At 32.8% G+C, this 15208-nt stretch overlaps 4 protein-coding genes across 4 annotated transcripts, besides 3 other annotated features; 2 read left to right on the forward strand and 2 right to left on the reverse strand.

Moving 5' to 3' along the window:
* Positions 1-84: part of a mobile genetic element that runs on past the window's edge.
* An 81-nt stretch (positions 85-165) lies between these two features.
* Positions 166-203: a mobile genetic element.
* A 556-nt stretch (positions 204-759) lies between these two features.
* Positions 760-796: a mobile genetic element.
* A 428-nt stretch (positions 797-1224) lies between these two features.
* Positions 1225-4866, forward strand: TVAGG3_0812270 (proprotein convertase-related family; the record flags this gene model as incomplete). Its single annotated transcript, XM_001583496.2, has 1 exon — positions 1407-4829. One exon carries the CDS (start codon positions 1407-1409, stop codon positions 4827-4829), a length of 3423 nt encoding a protein of 1140 aa, XP_001583546.1.
* Positions 4867-5436: 570 nt separating this feature from the next.
* Positions 5437-7677, reverse strand: TVAGG3_0812280 (uncharacterized protein; the record flags this gene model as incomplete). The annotated part of the gene is made up of 1 exon (XM_001583497.1): positions 5437-7668. One exon carries the CDS (start codon positions 7666-7668, stop codon positions 5437-5439), a length of 2232 nt encoding a protein of 743 aa, XP_001583547.1.
* Positions 7678-8203: 526 nt separating this feature from the next.
* On the forward strand, positions 8204-11242 carry TVAGG3_0812290 (vacuolar protein sorting-associated protein 11-like protein family; the record flags this gene model as incomplete). Its single annotated transcript, XM_001583498.1, has 1 exon — positions 8226-11237. The coding sequence occupies one exon, from the start codon at positions 8226-8228 to the stop codon at positions 11235-11237; it is 3012 nt and encodes a 1003-aa protein (XP_001583548.1).
* A 530-nt stretch (positions 11243-11772) lies between these two features.
* TVAGG3_0812300 (uncharacterized protein) lies at positions 11773-13781 on the reverse strand (the record flags this gene model as incomplete). Its single annotated transcript, XM_001583499.2, has 1 exon — positions 11822-13567. The coding sequence occupies one exon, from the start codon at positions 13565-13567 to the stop codon at positions 11822-11824; it is 1746 nt and encodes a 581-aa protein (XP_001583549.1).
* Positions 13782-15208: the final 1427 nt, after the last annotated feature.

Raw genomic sequence — 15208 nt, forward strand, 5'->3', positions numbered from 1 at the left:
TGAGAACTAGAATCTGGATAATCCATTCATTCGAGTTCTAATAAGGTTAATTTTGTGATGTTTACATTATCGTTATAGGGCACCCTTAACTCGGATTTATATAACCATGTTTAATTTTTTAATTTGTTTGTTATTTTAAATATATAATACTAATTCATCTTAATTTGTTGTAAACAGAAATTCATCAAAAGTGACACCTCAGAAAAGCTAAAATATTGAATTTTTGGAACTTTTGATAGAGCACGTTTTTAATTATTAATTAAAGTAAATGTATATTTTGTAAAGATTCTTTTTAATAAAAAAATAAAATTTTGAAGAAGAACACAAAATCTTCTGAAAAATAATATCACATAAACTCATATTATTTTCTAATATATAACTATTTTATATAAAAATCAAATTCAATGATCTTAAAAGCGAAGAATAAACCTCAAAATTTACGAATATAATGAGTGGGAATATAATGCTTATCTATCATAAAACCATATGAAATATTCCCACACATTATATTCGTAAATTTTGAGGTTTATCCTTCGCTTTTAAGATCATTGAATTTGATTTTTATATAAAATAGTTATATATTAGAAAATAATATGAGTTTATGTGATATTATTTTTCAGAAGATTTCATTCTATATGCCTATGAAAAGTACTCTCAAAACTAACTTTTTCCTAATTATAATTAAATCTAGAATATTGTATTATGCTTAGTATTATTTCATTTTTCTCATTCAATTTAGAATTTACAAATGTCAAAAAATTGAGAGCTGTCACTTTTGATGAATTTCTGTTTATTACAAATTATTTAAGTTCTCAAACTAATTTTTTAAGATACACTACTTTTCCCACTTCATTCCCCATCATAAATTTGACGATCATTCCCATTGAAAAGTACTTTACAATTTTTTTTATTCGGCTTGAAATCATGTTATTTTTATCTAAATAATATGTTAATATTATTATCTGATAAAATTGTCCTTGCATTTTTGAATGATCATAATAAAAGTTGAACTTTCAAATCTTGAAATTAGAATTCAATCCAATAGATCTAATCGATCCATTTATCCGAAACTTTATTATCAAATCAAATTTTTGAGGTAAAATCTGCCGGAGTATATTTTTTATCGAAAATATGGATAAGCATACTAAGAGACTGGTAAATTTATTAAAATTTCAATTCTCTCAAATTCCTATTTTTTGATAAGTGTCACTTTTATAATGGTGCTTCGAGGAGGAATCAATTTTATACCAGAAGCACGTCGAGGACGCCGCCTCCTTGAGACGCAAACAAGCGGCTGGTTCTATTTGCATGCACTTTTTTCACTTCGAGGTGATATTTATCGAAATTATCGCAAACATTACCCACACATTTTTCGATATGAACATAAAGTCACTCAAGAAATCTTCATGTCGTACTTAGATCAAGACGAATACAACTATTTTACATCTACATCACATTTTGATATTGAACCTTATTTACCAAAGTACTACAACAATATTAATTATTCTTCTACAAATCATTATTTTGTTCGTGCATCCGAATCATGGCACTATCCAACACAATGTGAACCTTCTGGTTTTGAAACCTTTTCTTGCAAAGTCGTTGACAACGACATGATTGATGATATTCTTTCCGATGAACATGTCTTAAGTGTAGAACCATCATCGCCCATTGAATTTCATGCTAGATTTGCTGTTGGTTTTTCTGAAGTTGGTACTAACAGTCTAGGTTACGATGGCTGGAAACTTCGTCCAGATCGAAGACTTACAACACTATTGGGCCTCACAGGAGACGGTCAGACTGTCACAATTGTTGATGACGGTGTTGATTTTTCACATACTTTCTTTTCAGATTCAATCGTTTCAATTGATGGTCCAAATACATATCCTACTCACAGAAAGATCTACAAATACGAGAACTGGACTAATTCATCCACTGAGTTTAACATCAGTGATCACGTTCATGGTACATACTGTGCCGGTCTTATTGCCGGTACTCCGGAAGCCGACTATTCAGCAAATGCTTTATATGAAGGCGCAGCAACGAACGCTAAACTTCATGTCATTGAAATCTCAGATACAACAATTGATTCTCAAATCAATTTCACAAAACTTACAGAATCAATGGATTCTGTTGGCTCTAAGATCTCATCAAACAGTTGGGCGTCATCAGGTTATTCACCCACTCTTACAAATGCCTTAAACAAAGCTGCATTTGAAAACCCAGACAAACTTTTCCTATTTCCAGCCACAGGAAATAAAGTTGCATCTCCTGCAGATGCCATCAATGTCTTAACAGTTGGATCATCAACAAGACAACAGGTTTCTAACATTGAAAACAACCCGAATTCAAACTTAGTTATATCAATATGGTCTGGAGAAAAACCTGCTACATTATATAGTAATGAGACATTCTTTTATCAAACGAAATCACCAATTATTGATTATTCTAATCTTTCTATTTCAAACATTAGTGGTGATGGCTTAATGAAGTATTCATATGAATGTGTTGAAAACATTCCTGATGGCACACGTGTTCTTGTTTACCTTGACAACCTGACAAACTGTTCCCGAACCGGTCCTATTTTAATCTTAACAACATCAGAAGAAACAATTAATCAAATGACAAATGAATCATATGGACGCATTACTTATAAAAACGATTTTGACTGGGGAAATCTTAATTATCCATTTGAGACTGGTCCAACACTTGATGGCATCAGAAAACCAGATGTTATATTCGCTGGTTCAGGAACTAAATCAGCAAGAGCTAATTCAACACTTGGAGATACTTCATTTGACAGTCTAATTTCATTAGATGGAACATCAGGAGCTACAGCTCTTGCAGCAGGAGAACTTGCATTAGTCAGAGAGTTCTTTGAGAAAGGATATTATCCATCAGGACAACCAAATCCAGACGATGCATTCAGTCCATCAGGAAACTTACTTCGAGCCATTGCTGTAAATTCTGGTCGTCAAGGTTATTTCTTATTTGAAAATCTCCGTGGCCCATCAATTCTTGCTGATCCTCTTGGTGTTGGTGCTGATACTCCATTTAATGGCGGTATCAGAATTTTGGATAATGTTAAAATAGGACCAAATGAACATTTTGTTTATGAATTCAATACAACAAAAACTTCTGGATTATCAGTAACAATGGCTTATCTTGATTTGCCTTTACCAAGAGATGATGGACATCTTGTTTACATTGATTTGAATTTGGTTGTTGAAGCTGCAGGAACAACAATTGCAGGAAACTCCATTTTTAATACACATGAAGCAGACCAAAGATCAACAGTAGAAAGAGCATATATCCGACAAATTGATCCGACAACTGTTAAAATCCATATATTTTCAAATGATTTCCATGTTGATGACGATGTTGATGTTACATTCGCTTTGTCTATCACTGCAGGTATTGACACTAAAAATGATGCAGTTCCATTCAAACTCCAGAAATTAGAAAATCCAACATGTCCAGCTAATTGTTCGGGCCAACCATGTGGTGAAAATGGTGTCTGTCAATGCGAGGGAAACAGTAGAGGCTACTTCTGTCAAACAGTAATGTTTAATGCATTAGAAGGACAAGCAAGCGATGAATTACTCCCAACAAATGCTTATTTAGTGAATTGGCATTATGTTGATGTTGAAGGTGGTTATAAACTCATTCCAAAAATTAATTTCCAAATATGGTATACCGGATTGACAAAATTTTATGTAATCGCCTCTAGAGGATCTGCAAGCGTTAGTGATGCAATTTTCATGTGGAAACTTGATGTTCCACAAATTGTTAATTCATATTTTGAATTACCAGAACTTGTAATTGAAGAAGGAGGAAGAATTTACTTTGCAGTTTTCTCTGATGCTATTAGTCCACAATTACAAGGTTTCTTTGGTTATCGTTACGCATATAATTTCAAAGTTGAAGCAAGATGGATTCCAACACCAATGGAGACACCAATTCCAAGTCCAACGCCGCCGCCATCACCAACATTCGCAGAGACACCAGTTGAAACAGTCTTCGAAACACCATATTTGACTGCATTTGAAACAGCATTTTCTACTGCACATTCCACTCCATTTGAAACATCATTTGAAACACCATTTTCAACTGCATTCTCGACCGCATCATCTACCGCATTTTCTACTCCATATGACACTCCATTTTTAACTGCGTTCGAAACCGCATTTGACACTCCATTTTCTACCGCACATTCTACTCCATTTTCAACAGCCCATCAAACACCTGACTTATCAAAGGCAGTTACTCCATTCGAAACTCCATTTATTACAGCATTCGAAACAGTATTTTCAACCGCATCATCAACTCCGTTTGAAACAGCATTTTCCACTCCACATTCAACACCATTTTCTACTGCATTTGAAACTATGTTCGATACACCATTCATTACATTCAATCCTACTCCAGTTGAAACCATCTCTCCTACACGTTCATTAGCACGTACTATTGCACAAGGTGGCGCCGCAGTTTCAACATCAAGTAACACCGAACAACAGAAAGACAATGGTTCCAGTTCTAAATCCAATCCACTGAACTTCATGATCATTGGTATTGTTTGTACATTGATTTTGATTTCATTGATCATTGTTGGTATTGTTTTATATGTTCGTCACAAGAAGAACAACGAAGACAACAATAGTAATGACAAGAGTGCGGAAAGTTCAGAGACCGATCCATTAAATGTTGATGCTGAAAAGACGAAATATCTTACCGAAATTCTTACTACTATTGCATATGCATCCGACACGGATGATCCATTCTTTAATGGTGATGAAGATGATATCGATCCTAATAATATCTTTATTTAACTCGGATTTATATAACCATGTTTAATTTTTTTATGCGTTTTAATTTTATCTTTTCCTTATTATTTTTTGTTTGTTGTTGTTAAATAATAAAGGAACTTTTAATATTTAGAATCATTTTTATTCATTTTCATCAATATAACTATGATACTCTATTTTCAAGTTGTCATGTGATTCATCAATACACTTGAGATAAAGCTTTTATTTCCAAATAAATTCTTATAAAAATATATTATAGAGAATAGTGTTTACTATGGGAGGGATATTCCCTCATTATAATTTTTATCATCTTAATGTGAATAATATAATTTTTTTCCCTAGCAGAGGGGAAAGTATATAATGCCACTTGCAGTATCCATTTCTGCAAATTTGACCTGAGTATCACTCCTTAAATTGTTACAAATTATAATAAAGAAAAGCAATGAGCATGATTATGGAAACATAATAACTTGAGTATCACCAATTAAATTGCCAAAAGGTTTAATCATTTATTAAAGTGACCCAATTTGGGCTGTTGGGGTTACTTCACCGTACTTCCTTACATATGATTCTTTTAAAAGTTTGTCTTTGTAAAAAAAAACAAAAATAAAAAGTATATAAAAAATAAAATTTAAACAATACCGAGGATATCATCCAAATCATTATCAATAACAGGTTCCGCCTTCGTTGTCTCTGCTTCGTGGTCTGATTCCTGTTTCTCCTGTTCGCGTTCCAAGTGAATCAAACCTCCGAAAACGTCAGAAGAAAATTCAGGAGCAGAATCTTTCATCAAATTGTTTTCTTCTTTCTCGCTTTCGTCGTTTTCGTCTTCTGGCATTGGATTTGCCGTTGTAGGTGTGACAGGGCCTTCGTTAAGCGATGGCTGACCGAATCTGAAAACAGGAGCTTTGATTGTTTCGTCGGAATTTCCTCCTCCGAAAGCGAAAACAGGAGCGCGAGGAAGAGCTGATGCATCGATCGCCTGGGAGCCAAAGGAGTAGCTACTCTGGCCAAAACTGAAGGATGGAGAGGACTGGGAGTTAAATCCACTGAATGTTGGTGGTTTGACGAAGGAATCTTGTGAATTATTGGAATTGAAATTAAATGAACCGAAAGTTGGAGCTTTCAAGAGGTCTGAAGAGTTATTTTGAGGAGTATTGAAGTTGAACATCTCCGATGAGCCGGAATTATCTCGAGAAAGTTGGAATTTTTCTTGAGATGCGCTTGCTGAACTTTCTTTGCTGAAAAGGAAAGGATCTGGCTGCGGGGATGTGAATCCTGGCTTATCTTCATTATGGATACTGAAGGCATTCTCATCGAATCCGCTGTCTGGAGGAGCAATGATAATCGGAGGCTTTCTCATGGCTCCCTCGAAGAATTGGAACTCTTCTTCATTATGATCATCAAATGGACGCTGTTCTGCTTCAATTTCTTCTTTCTTCTGTTGAGATTGCTTCAAAATATTCTCTTCTATGTCCATACGATGGAAAACATCACTTTCAGTGTTTGTTTCCGTTGTTTCTTCAATAGTTGATTTAATATTAACAGTTGGAATGAAATTACTAGGTTCGGGTGAATGGGTGTCACTTTTTTCATCGAAATGGGGAAGTCCGAAATCTTCATCGTTATTCTCTTCTATTGGCTGATCTTCATCGAGGATAACTTGATGATCTTGAACGGGTTCATTCTTTTCTGCTTCAATTCGTTCCAATTCTTTAAGTTTCTCTTCTTCTTGTAATCTAATTTTTTCTGCTTCTTCTCTAGCGATTCTTTCTGCTTCCAATCTCTCTTCTTCTTCCTTCTTGCGCTTTTCTGCTTCTTCCTTTTCGTGCTGGATTCTTTCTTCTTCCTCTTTTTGACGTTTTTCTTCTTCAATTTCTTCTGGGGTCTTTTCTCTTAGGTTTACGACAATGGGCTTATACTGGGCCTTCTCTTTCTTTATGATTGAGATGCCAGATCGCTTTAAAATTGCATCAATTGGCTCTTTTTCTTTCAAATTTACGCCAGGAGGGAGCCATTCGAGTTTGAGAGATTTATTCGTAGTTGGTCGTTCAATTGAGAGTCCGCTTTGGTCAAATATGATGCCAGAATGCTCTCCATATTGATATGGAGTTGTAGGAATCGGATTTAATGGTTTCTGTACTAAAAGTGGTTGTTTAACAATCGGATTCTGCATTACGGATTGCTGCTGAGGTAATTCGTTCTCTTCCTCTTCTTCTTCGTAGTATTCGTATTCTTCTATATAATCATCAATTGTATTCTTATTTTCTAAGTCATTTCCGAATGGTGCTGCTGGTTTATCATCTTCAACACGTGGTTTGAGCCTTGAAACTTTAACTTTTTTAACAGTTTTCTTATGTTTTGGTTGTTCTTGTTGTTGGTTTGGCATAACTTGAGTATTTGGTGGTTGTATACCATACATTTGATATGCGTATTGATATGCATAAGCTATTTGTTCAGGTGTTGTGTATGGATAAGGATATTGACTTGGATATTGCGCATTTTGTGCATATTGATACATATATGGGTTGGGATATTGATATCCATATGCATATTGTGCGTATTGTTGATTAGTAGCAGGTGTTTGCTCTTGAGGTGTTTTTTCTACTGTTAATTGATTGGTAGGCTCAGGTTCTTCTTTCGGTTCTTCTTTCTTTATCTTCTCAACAACAAGTTTTGGTCGCTCTGTTTTTGTAGTTTTGTCAGGAGAAGATTTTGGAGAAATATTTTGAACTTCTTCTGTCTTTATGATTTCATTTGGCTTGTCTGGAGAAAATTGAATGTTTCTAACTCTGCCTGGCGTAAAATTCTTATGCCTTCCCTGAGAATAATCCGGGTGGGCAAAGTCAGCAAAGTTAAACATCGATTTCTTATCTTTTCGCAGAAAAAGTGACATTTCTTATCAAAATTTCATGAACAAATCCTTGATTTCGAGAGCTATCATATCATTATTTTTGATACCTATCTTTTAAATTAGCTTACTGTAGAATTTTGAAGCAAAAAGTACCAAATTCGAATCGATTTCGTTGTAATCTCTCATTGTATTGCTATTACATCATTATTAAAAAGCCATATTGCATAAGTTTAGGTCATAACCATTTGTAAGAATGTCTTAATCCTGTAATTTGGTAAAATATTTTTATAAATTTTTGAAAAAATAGACAAGAGTCCGATCAATAGATTATTTTGCTTTATAGATACAAAATGTTCCATATTTTCATACCTGATTTCGGAATTAAATTTGATTTATTTAAAAATATGCTATTAGTAGAAGAATAAGAAGGAAATCCTCCGCAATTATAAAAGTATATTCGATTTTACTATCAAAATTTAAAAATCAGATCTAACTGAGGAATGCGATCTCGTTTCTCAGAAATTTATTTTTTTTCAAATTTCAGAAAAAAGAAAAATAATTAATTAATGACTGATCCGAATTACCGTGAATACCACTTATATGATGTCATCGACAATCCATATCCCAAGCTTATGGATCTTGATTTGTCGAAGTGTGACACTGGTTTCGGTGGAAATTTTGGATATATCAGACCTTCTGAAGGTGCTATCATTACAAATCCAAATTCAGACAAGTCAACGACACTAAAACGTCAAGAAAATGAGCTTTTCCTATCAATTTACCTTGCAAAGAAGAAAGCTCTTGGATTAGTTGCTGTGAAATCAACTTCATCACGTGATAGTTTCTATTTCATACTATTTGAAACAGGTGATCCACAAAGGAAGGTTATCCATGTTCCAAAAGAGTTCTATCCTCAAGAATTAATTCAAAATCAGCCTTTTATTCTAGCAATCAACAAAGACCTTTCTAAATTTGCCTACACGATGGAAGGGCGTAAGATCATCATATTCCAAGAGCCGTATACCTCAAAACCAATAAATGTTACTTTACAAGATACAATTACTAATTTACTGTTCACTGTTGACTCCAACAACCCTCAAGTCCATGCATTCTTCGTTACCACAGCAAAATCAATCCGTTATTACGACTGGGCTGACGAATTTAACGAAGAACCAGTAAATCGTTCTACAATGCAAAATGTAGACATCGGGCCAGGCATGGTTACACTTAAGGAAGACGGCATCTTACTTACGTGCACGCAAAACAAAATTTCCTTTTATGATAAATATGGACAACTTACAGAGTCCGGCCATTCAAATAATACGCAGCAGACGGCCGCAACAGAGAAGAGGAAACGTTCCAAGCAGGTTAAAACCACGAACGGCAACCTTTCTACGATGGTAAACAAATTAAACAAACAAGTGCTAGGAAATCCACTTGAATACACTCTCAATGCAGAGCCAAACCAAATCCATTGGATAGGAAACGCTCTTCTCTGCATTTTCAACAAATCCCACGATTCTGCCATCAGAATCTACAATTTCCAGCCTCCCTGCATATTCGGAAAGGCGGCAAATGGTGATACAGTGCGTTATGTCTTCCATGAATGGAATTCCGTCATTCTTGTCCGTTCAAATAATGTTATCACAAGAATGGTCGAAGTAGACATGAACGATAAGATCACTACAATTATTCAGAATGAGCAGTTCGATGTAGCTCTGTCGATTGCGGCCACTCACAAGATGGGCCAAGAATATATCTCAATGATTCATGCGAAAAGAGCTGATTCCTACTACGCCAAACATAAGTTTGATAAGTCAATTGACGAATACATCCAAACAATTGGCTTTTTGGAGCCTTCTGCTGTAATTACGAAATTTATTGACCCCCAGTACGCAGAATACCTTGTTAGATACCTCGAAGGGCTTCAGGCGAACAGGCTTGCCAACAAGCAGCACACAACTCTCCTGTTCAACTGTTACACGAAGCTAAGAAAAGATGATAAAATCCAAAAGTACATAGAAAACTCCCAGAAGCAGATGCAACCTAACTACGATGTAGCAACAGCTGTCGAAGTCCTTAATTTGAGTGCTTACAGGAAGGAAGCCCTTGAAATTGCGAAAAATTACGGTTTGCACATGGAATACTGCGGAATGTTGGCCGAAGACCATGAATACAAACTCATTTTCCAGCACATGACGACCATCAACGCTTCCGAAGTCATGAGCATCATCAAAAGATACGGAACAGACATGGTCGACAGTTTTAAGGACAAAAGTGACATGAAAAAATTTACAGAATTTTTAGCTGATTGCTGCTGTTACGGCTGTCCGACAAATCCACCTCCCAACATTGAAATCAAGAAGGAATTCGTTGATCCAGAGGAAGTAATGCGTGTTTTCTTCTTGAAACCACATATTTTAGTAAATTTTGTCGAAAAACTCATCGAAAGCAATCCGTCGATCTGTACAAAAGATGTATGGAATGTCGCAATGATGAGCGTTATCTTTAAAGACAAAGATCAAGAAAGAAACGCAATTTTCGACAAATATTTCAATTTACAACAGAACGATCAAAAATATGACAATGAAACATTGATGTTGTTCTTCAAATCAGAGGACTACAAATACGGTTTGCAGAGAATTTACATGAAAGAAGATGTGAAGTTCTATGAAGAATACATCAAACTGTTGAGATACGAACAGATTCCTAAATTGTTCGCTGAATCATACCCAATTCCCATTTGGAGACAAACAAAAGCTCTCTGGAGATACGCTTTACAATATTTGGTTGAAGCGCGTGTCAAATCTTCAAAAAGTGACATTGAATTGTTAACAACTACGATAGAAGAAATGATAATTAATATTGTATTAGCGAGGAAACAAGCAGAGACAAGAGTATCTGAATTGTATTATGATACAATAGATATTGACTTAAAAGTCGAACAAGAAGAAGATGAAAACCAAACACAAGAAAAATTGAAGATGAAAATAAATAAAAACCAAAAAAAAATTTACAGAGAAATGGAAGATGTTAATGGACCAATAGATTTCCTTGATCTTCTCGAGATAATTGGTAAAGACAGGAAACTTAAAATGTATATAATTAAATCAATCGCAAGAGCTGAATTCAAAGCAAAACAAACAAGAATTCAAAAAATGGAGAAAATTTTGATGCAAACTGAATATGAATTAGTTGATGAAGACACACAACAACTAAAACTGACAACACAACATTACAAAGCTAATCAAACAAGATGCAGAAAATGTAATGGGGTGATTGATCTCCCTGCAAAACACTTCCTTTGTGGACATTCTTATCATATCGAATGTCTTGGCGAAAATACAAATATGTGCTGCGAATGCCAGGAACACCAGAAGAATATAATACAAAGAAAATTGGACTCTTTAAAGAGAAGTGTTGAAAATTACTCAAATCCTTTGAGAATTATCAATAAAAGTGGTGTAGATCCAATGTTCGCAATGTCTGCAATGTTGCAAAGCGATGTCATGTCTAATGATGCTTTGGATCAGATACAAGACGTCGAAAAAGTTCTCGCTGAGTATTCTAAGGTGTAAAAAAATTAAAAATAATTTTTTATGTTTAATTTTATTTTTGACTTCTTTTTTTTTGATTCCGAGAATTTTTATTCACTCACAATTTAGTGATCCTCTTTATGAGTCAAAATGGAAATAGTTTCATTAAATTGGAACTTTTTTCCTTATTATGCGAAATTAAATTATCGAATAATGATTACTTGTATTGAAACACTATTGACCCTTGTTACGTATTAATGTTAACAAGATAACTGTGGATTTAGAGTTTGATTCATATCATGTTTTATAAGGAGCTAATGTAAATATGAAAACTTTGTAGAGAAATAAAGCATGATTTTTATACTTGTAATATTAGCATTATAACATCAAAATGTTAATAGTTGAAAGTAAGTTATAATTTAAAAAAGGTATATTGTAATATTTAGGCATCAAATTGATTTAAACTAATATGAAACTCAATTTTAATGTGTTAGGAATTACGAATCTAATTCCACATATCATACGTGAATTCTTAATAAATAGTATTAGATTTTATTATTACAAACAAATTTAATATAACATCTTTATTGTTGCTAACATTTTATAATAGTAACTGCTTATAAATATTATCTTCTTCTATATTTTAATGTTTCCTTTATAATGAACCGGATGTTTTCATTGTCAGATGGTTCTGGCAATATTTGACAAAAATCTGTCGAATTAAGTATGTCAGTTTGTATCCCTGAATATTTAAATTTGTCAATAAACTCTTGCTGGCAATCATTAGTTTTTAGTTTTGAAAGACGCATGCATCCGATAAAAGAGTTATTGCTAAGCAATGTTTCATTTCTGAAAACAATTGTTCTTAGATTTGTCAAATTATAAAAAGCACCTGTAGATATTTCCAAATTCATATTATCAATGGAAATAATCGACTTTATATTTGGATTATTGAAGAAAGCAAGTGTTTGTATTGTTTTTGTTCTATTCATGATATAAACTCTCGCTGAATTTTTTCTTGGAAGAGAAACAATTAATGTTGAATAATCCTTATCATACAAGCAGTCGTTTTTAATATTAAAATTTCCGTTGCTTGTCAAATCGATATTTTCTAGATTTGGTAAATTTATCTTAGTTCCATAACAATGAATTGATCCAAATAAAGTATAAATAATCTTTGAAAGTCTAGAGTTTTGTTCAATATATAATTTCTTGAGAGATTTCATTTCTCCTAATGAACCAATTCTTTCCACAGAATTTGGTATTCGAAGTACTTCAATAGAAGTTTGATCAAAACAATTCTTTCCTAGTTCAGAAACGTTATCATGAATGTTAATTACAGTCAAATTATAGCAATGAGAAAACAAATTTTCAGGTATATACCTCAATTTATTTGACAAAATGACTTCCTTTAAATCTGTGAATTTAGAGAATGCATTTGATCCTAAATTATTTACATTAGAAATATTAATCTTTTTCAATGATTTGCAACCACTAAAACAAGAATGACCTATACTTTCTATATTACTCAAATCGATTTCTTTAAGATTCCTGCAATTTCTAAATGTACACCTCTTTAATGAATGAACTTCTGGTGGAAGAATAATTTTTTCAATTGTTATACAACCTTCAAAAGCATTTGTACCGATATCAATCACATCTTCTTTAATTTTATATTCTTTTCCTAAATTTGCACAACTAAAGAAATTCGAAGGAATAAAGTTATAGTTTGTTGGGAATGTATAATTTATTTGGTAATCTATGAGTGAAAAAAGAGGTGTATCTTCAAAAGTTTTGATATTAATTGTATTGAGAAAATGTATATTTAGTGTTCTTGATGTCGGCAACAAAGAATCAGATAAACATAAATTTCCTGAATTTACAAATGTAATATTTTCTAATTTTCTCCATTCGCTCAAATCTCCAGTAATATTCTCACTGTAAAATGTGACATTTTTTGCCAAAAATAATTGTGGATTAAGTCCATCAAGATTTATTTCGGGGTGGAAAAGATAAAGATGTTCCGTGTCAAAATAAACTTCCTTCCCATCAGAATAAAGATAGAGCCTTGATGTTTTGATGGGGTTTGATCCCTCTATAAAAATTTTTGATTTGATAATTATTGTATTGAAAATATTTGGTTGGCTATGAATGAAATTTGCTACTTCAGCATCAAAAATCAATTCATTAACATAATAATTATGTATGTCAAAGGCATATGGACATATTGTGCATGGAAAACTTATATTAAATTTATCTTTTTTTCCAAAATAGCGTATTAAATATGTTTGCTTGTCGCTATAAAATAATGAATCATGATCAATATAGATATTTTCTGATTCCAGTGTAACTGTAAATGATAAATCTGTCATATGGGGAAATGCCAAAAAGTTTATTTTATTTAATGAAGAAGGGAGATTTATTATCTTGAGGTTTTGAATTCCAGTTAGAATGATTATTGATTCAGTATCAATAAGTGAAATTTCTCTGCAACTTACATTATAGAAAATGGATTCATCAAGTATTTTGGCATGTACATCTAATTTGTCTTGAGTTATGTTAGAATACTTGAAGGATGAAGTCTTAATGCATAGAATGAAAAACATTTCCCATCAGAAAATGAGTCAAAAATTTTTGAGAATAAAAATAGTGTATTTTTATAGAGAATGTTGTGGAGTATAAAAATGTTTCAGCCGTCTAATAGAATTCTATAATTCAATTTTGAATGTTACTTGAAAAATTAAATAGTTGTAAATTTTGTTAAGAAATCACTCAAACATTGTAGAAAAGAGTCCCCATAATATGATGGGAATATTTTTCACAAAATTTTCATAGAGTTTATACAAAATCAAAATAAATAAAAAATAAATAAAAATTCACAACGAAAATTTTGAAATTTTCGTTGTGGTGGATATAAAAATTGAATTTAAAACCGTCGTCGGAAAAAACATAAATTTAACATTTTCGATCAATGAATGATATTACAATCTCTTGATTTTTTTTAATTGAAACTCACTGTTTGCAAAACAAGCGCAAAAACTGTATTTTCGTGAGCATATAGTTTCGTTATTTATTAATCGAATTTTAAAACTTTGGTAAAAAAAATAACGGTTTTCTGATATTCAAAATAGACAAATTTTGACATTGCTTCGGTATTTGAAACAAATATTTCGGTTTTTACTTAACATATGGTAAGAATAGCTAAGAAACATCTTCGTATAGTGTTATTTGATAATATTCGCAATGGTCAAGTTGGGGGAAGGATTATTTGCGTAGGAAGAAACGGCTTCCCCCTCCATGAGGAAAGATTTCATTCTTTTATAGGTCATAAAAGGCAGATTCAACCGCCACAGGGAGTTGACTTTCATGACGCCGAAGCTAAAGTTTTAAAGCTTGAATGGACATCTCAAACAAAAAATATTGAAATCCCGCTTAATTGCACCGCACCAACAGAAACATCTGGGTCAAAATTTGATGTTTTAAATGATTCAGGTATAGATAGTCTTGAAAACATTCGACTTGATATTGATTCAATGGATTTCTTGAGTAACAGCATCCAAAATATAAATTTAAATCCAGAATTTTATGAAGAGTTGTTATGACCATGTACAAATCAAATTTATAAGTGAATTAATTATTCAATTTGAAAAAAGCATTTTCTATGCATAGAATCATTGAATTATGTTTTGTTTGGATATAAAAGATGCAAAGCATTGTTTTTGCTTATTAATTCAAAATTTAATTTAAAATTTGAATTCATCCCATTTATTTAATCTGATCTTTAATATTCTCCCAGGCAAAATAAAAGCTCTTTATCAAGTGATTGTCAATGCTGGACAAGGAGCTAACGGCAAGTGCTATATTTTATCAGAAAAGGAAAAACCAACTTCATTATATGATAGGAGATGAGAACACAGATCTAGGATGTTTACAGACATTTAATGAATTGCTATGATTTATAGATTTCGGTTTGAAATCTTTTGAGAATATCTGAAAAGAGTAATCCTTGTTGT

Source organism: Trichomonas vaginalis, chromosome VI (assembly GCF_026262505.1).
Source record: "Trichomonas vaginalis G3 chromosome VI, whole genome shotgun sequence".
NCBI lineage: Eukaryota > Parabasalia > Trichomonadida > Trichomonadidae > Trichomonas > Trichomonas vaginalis.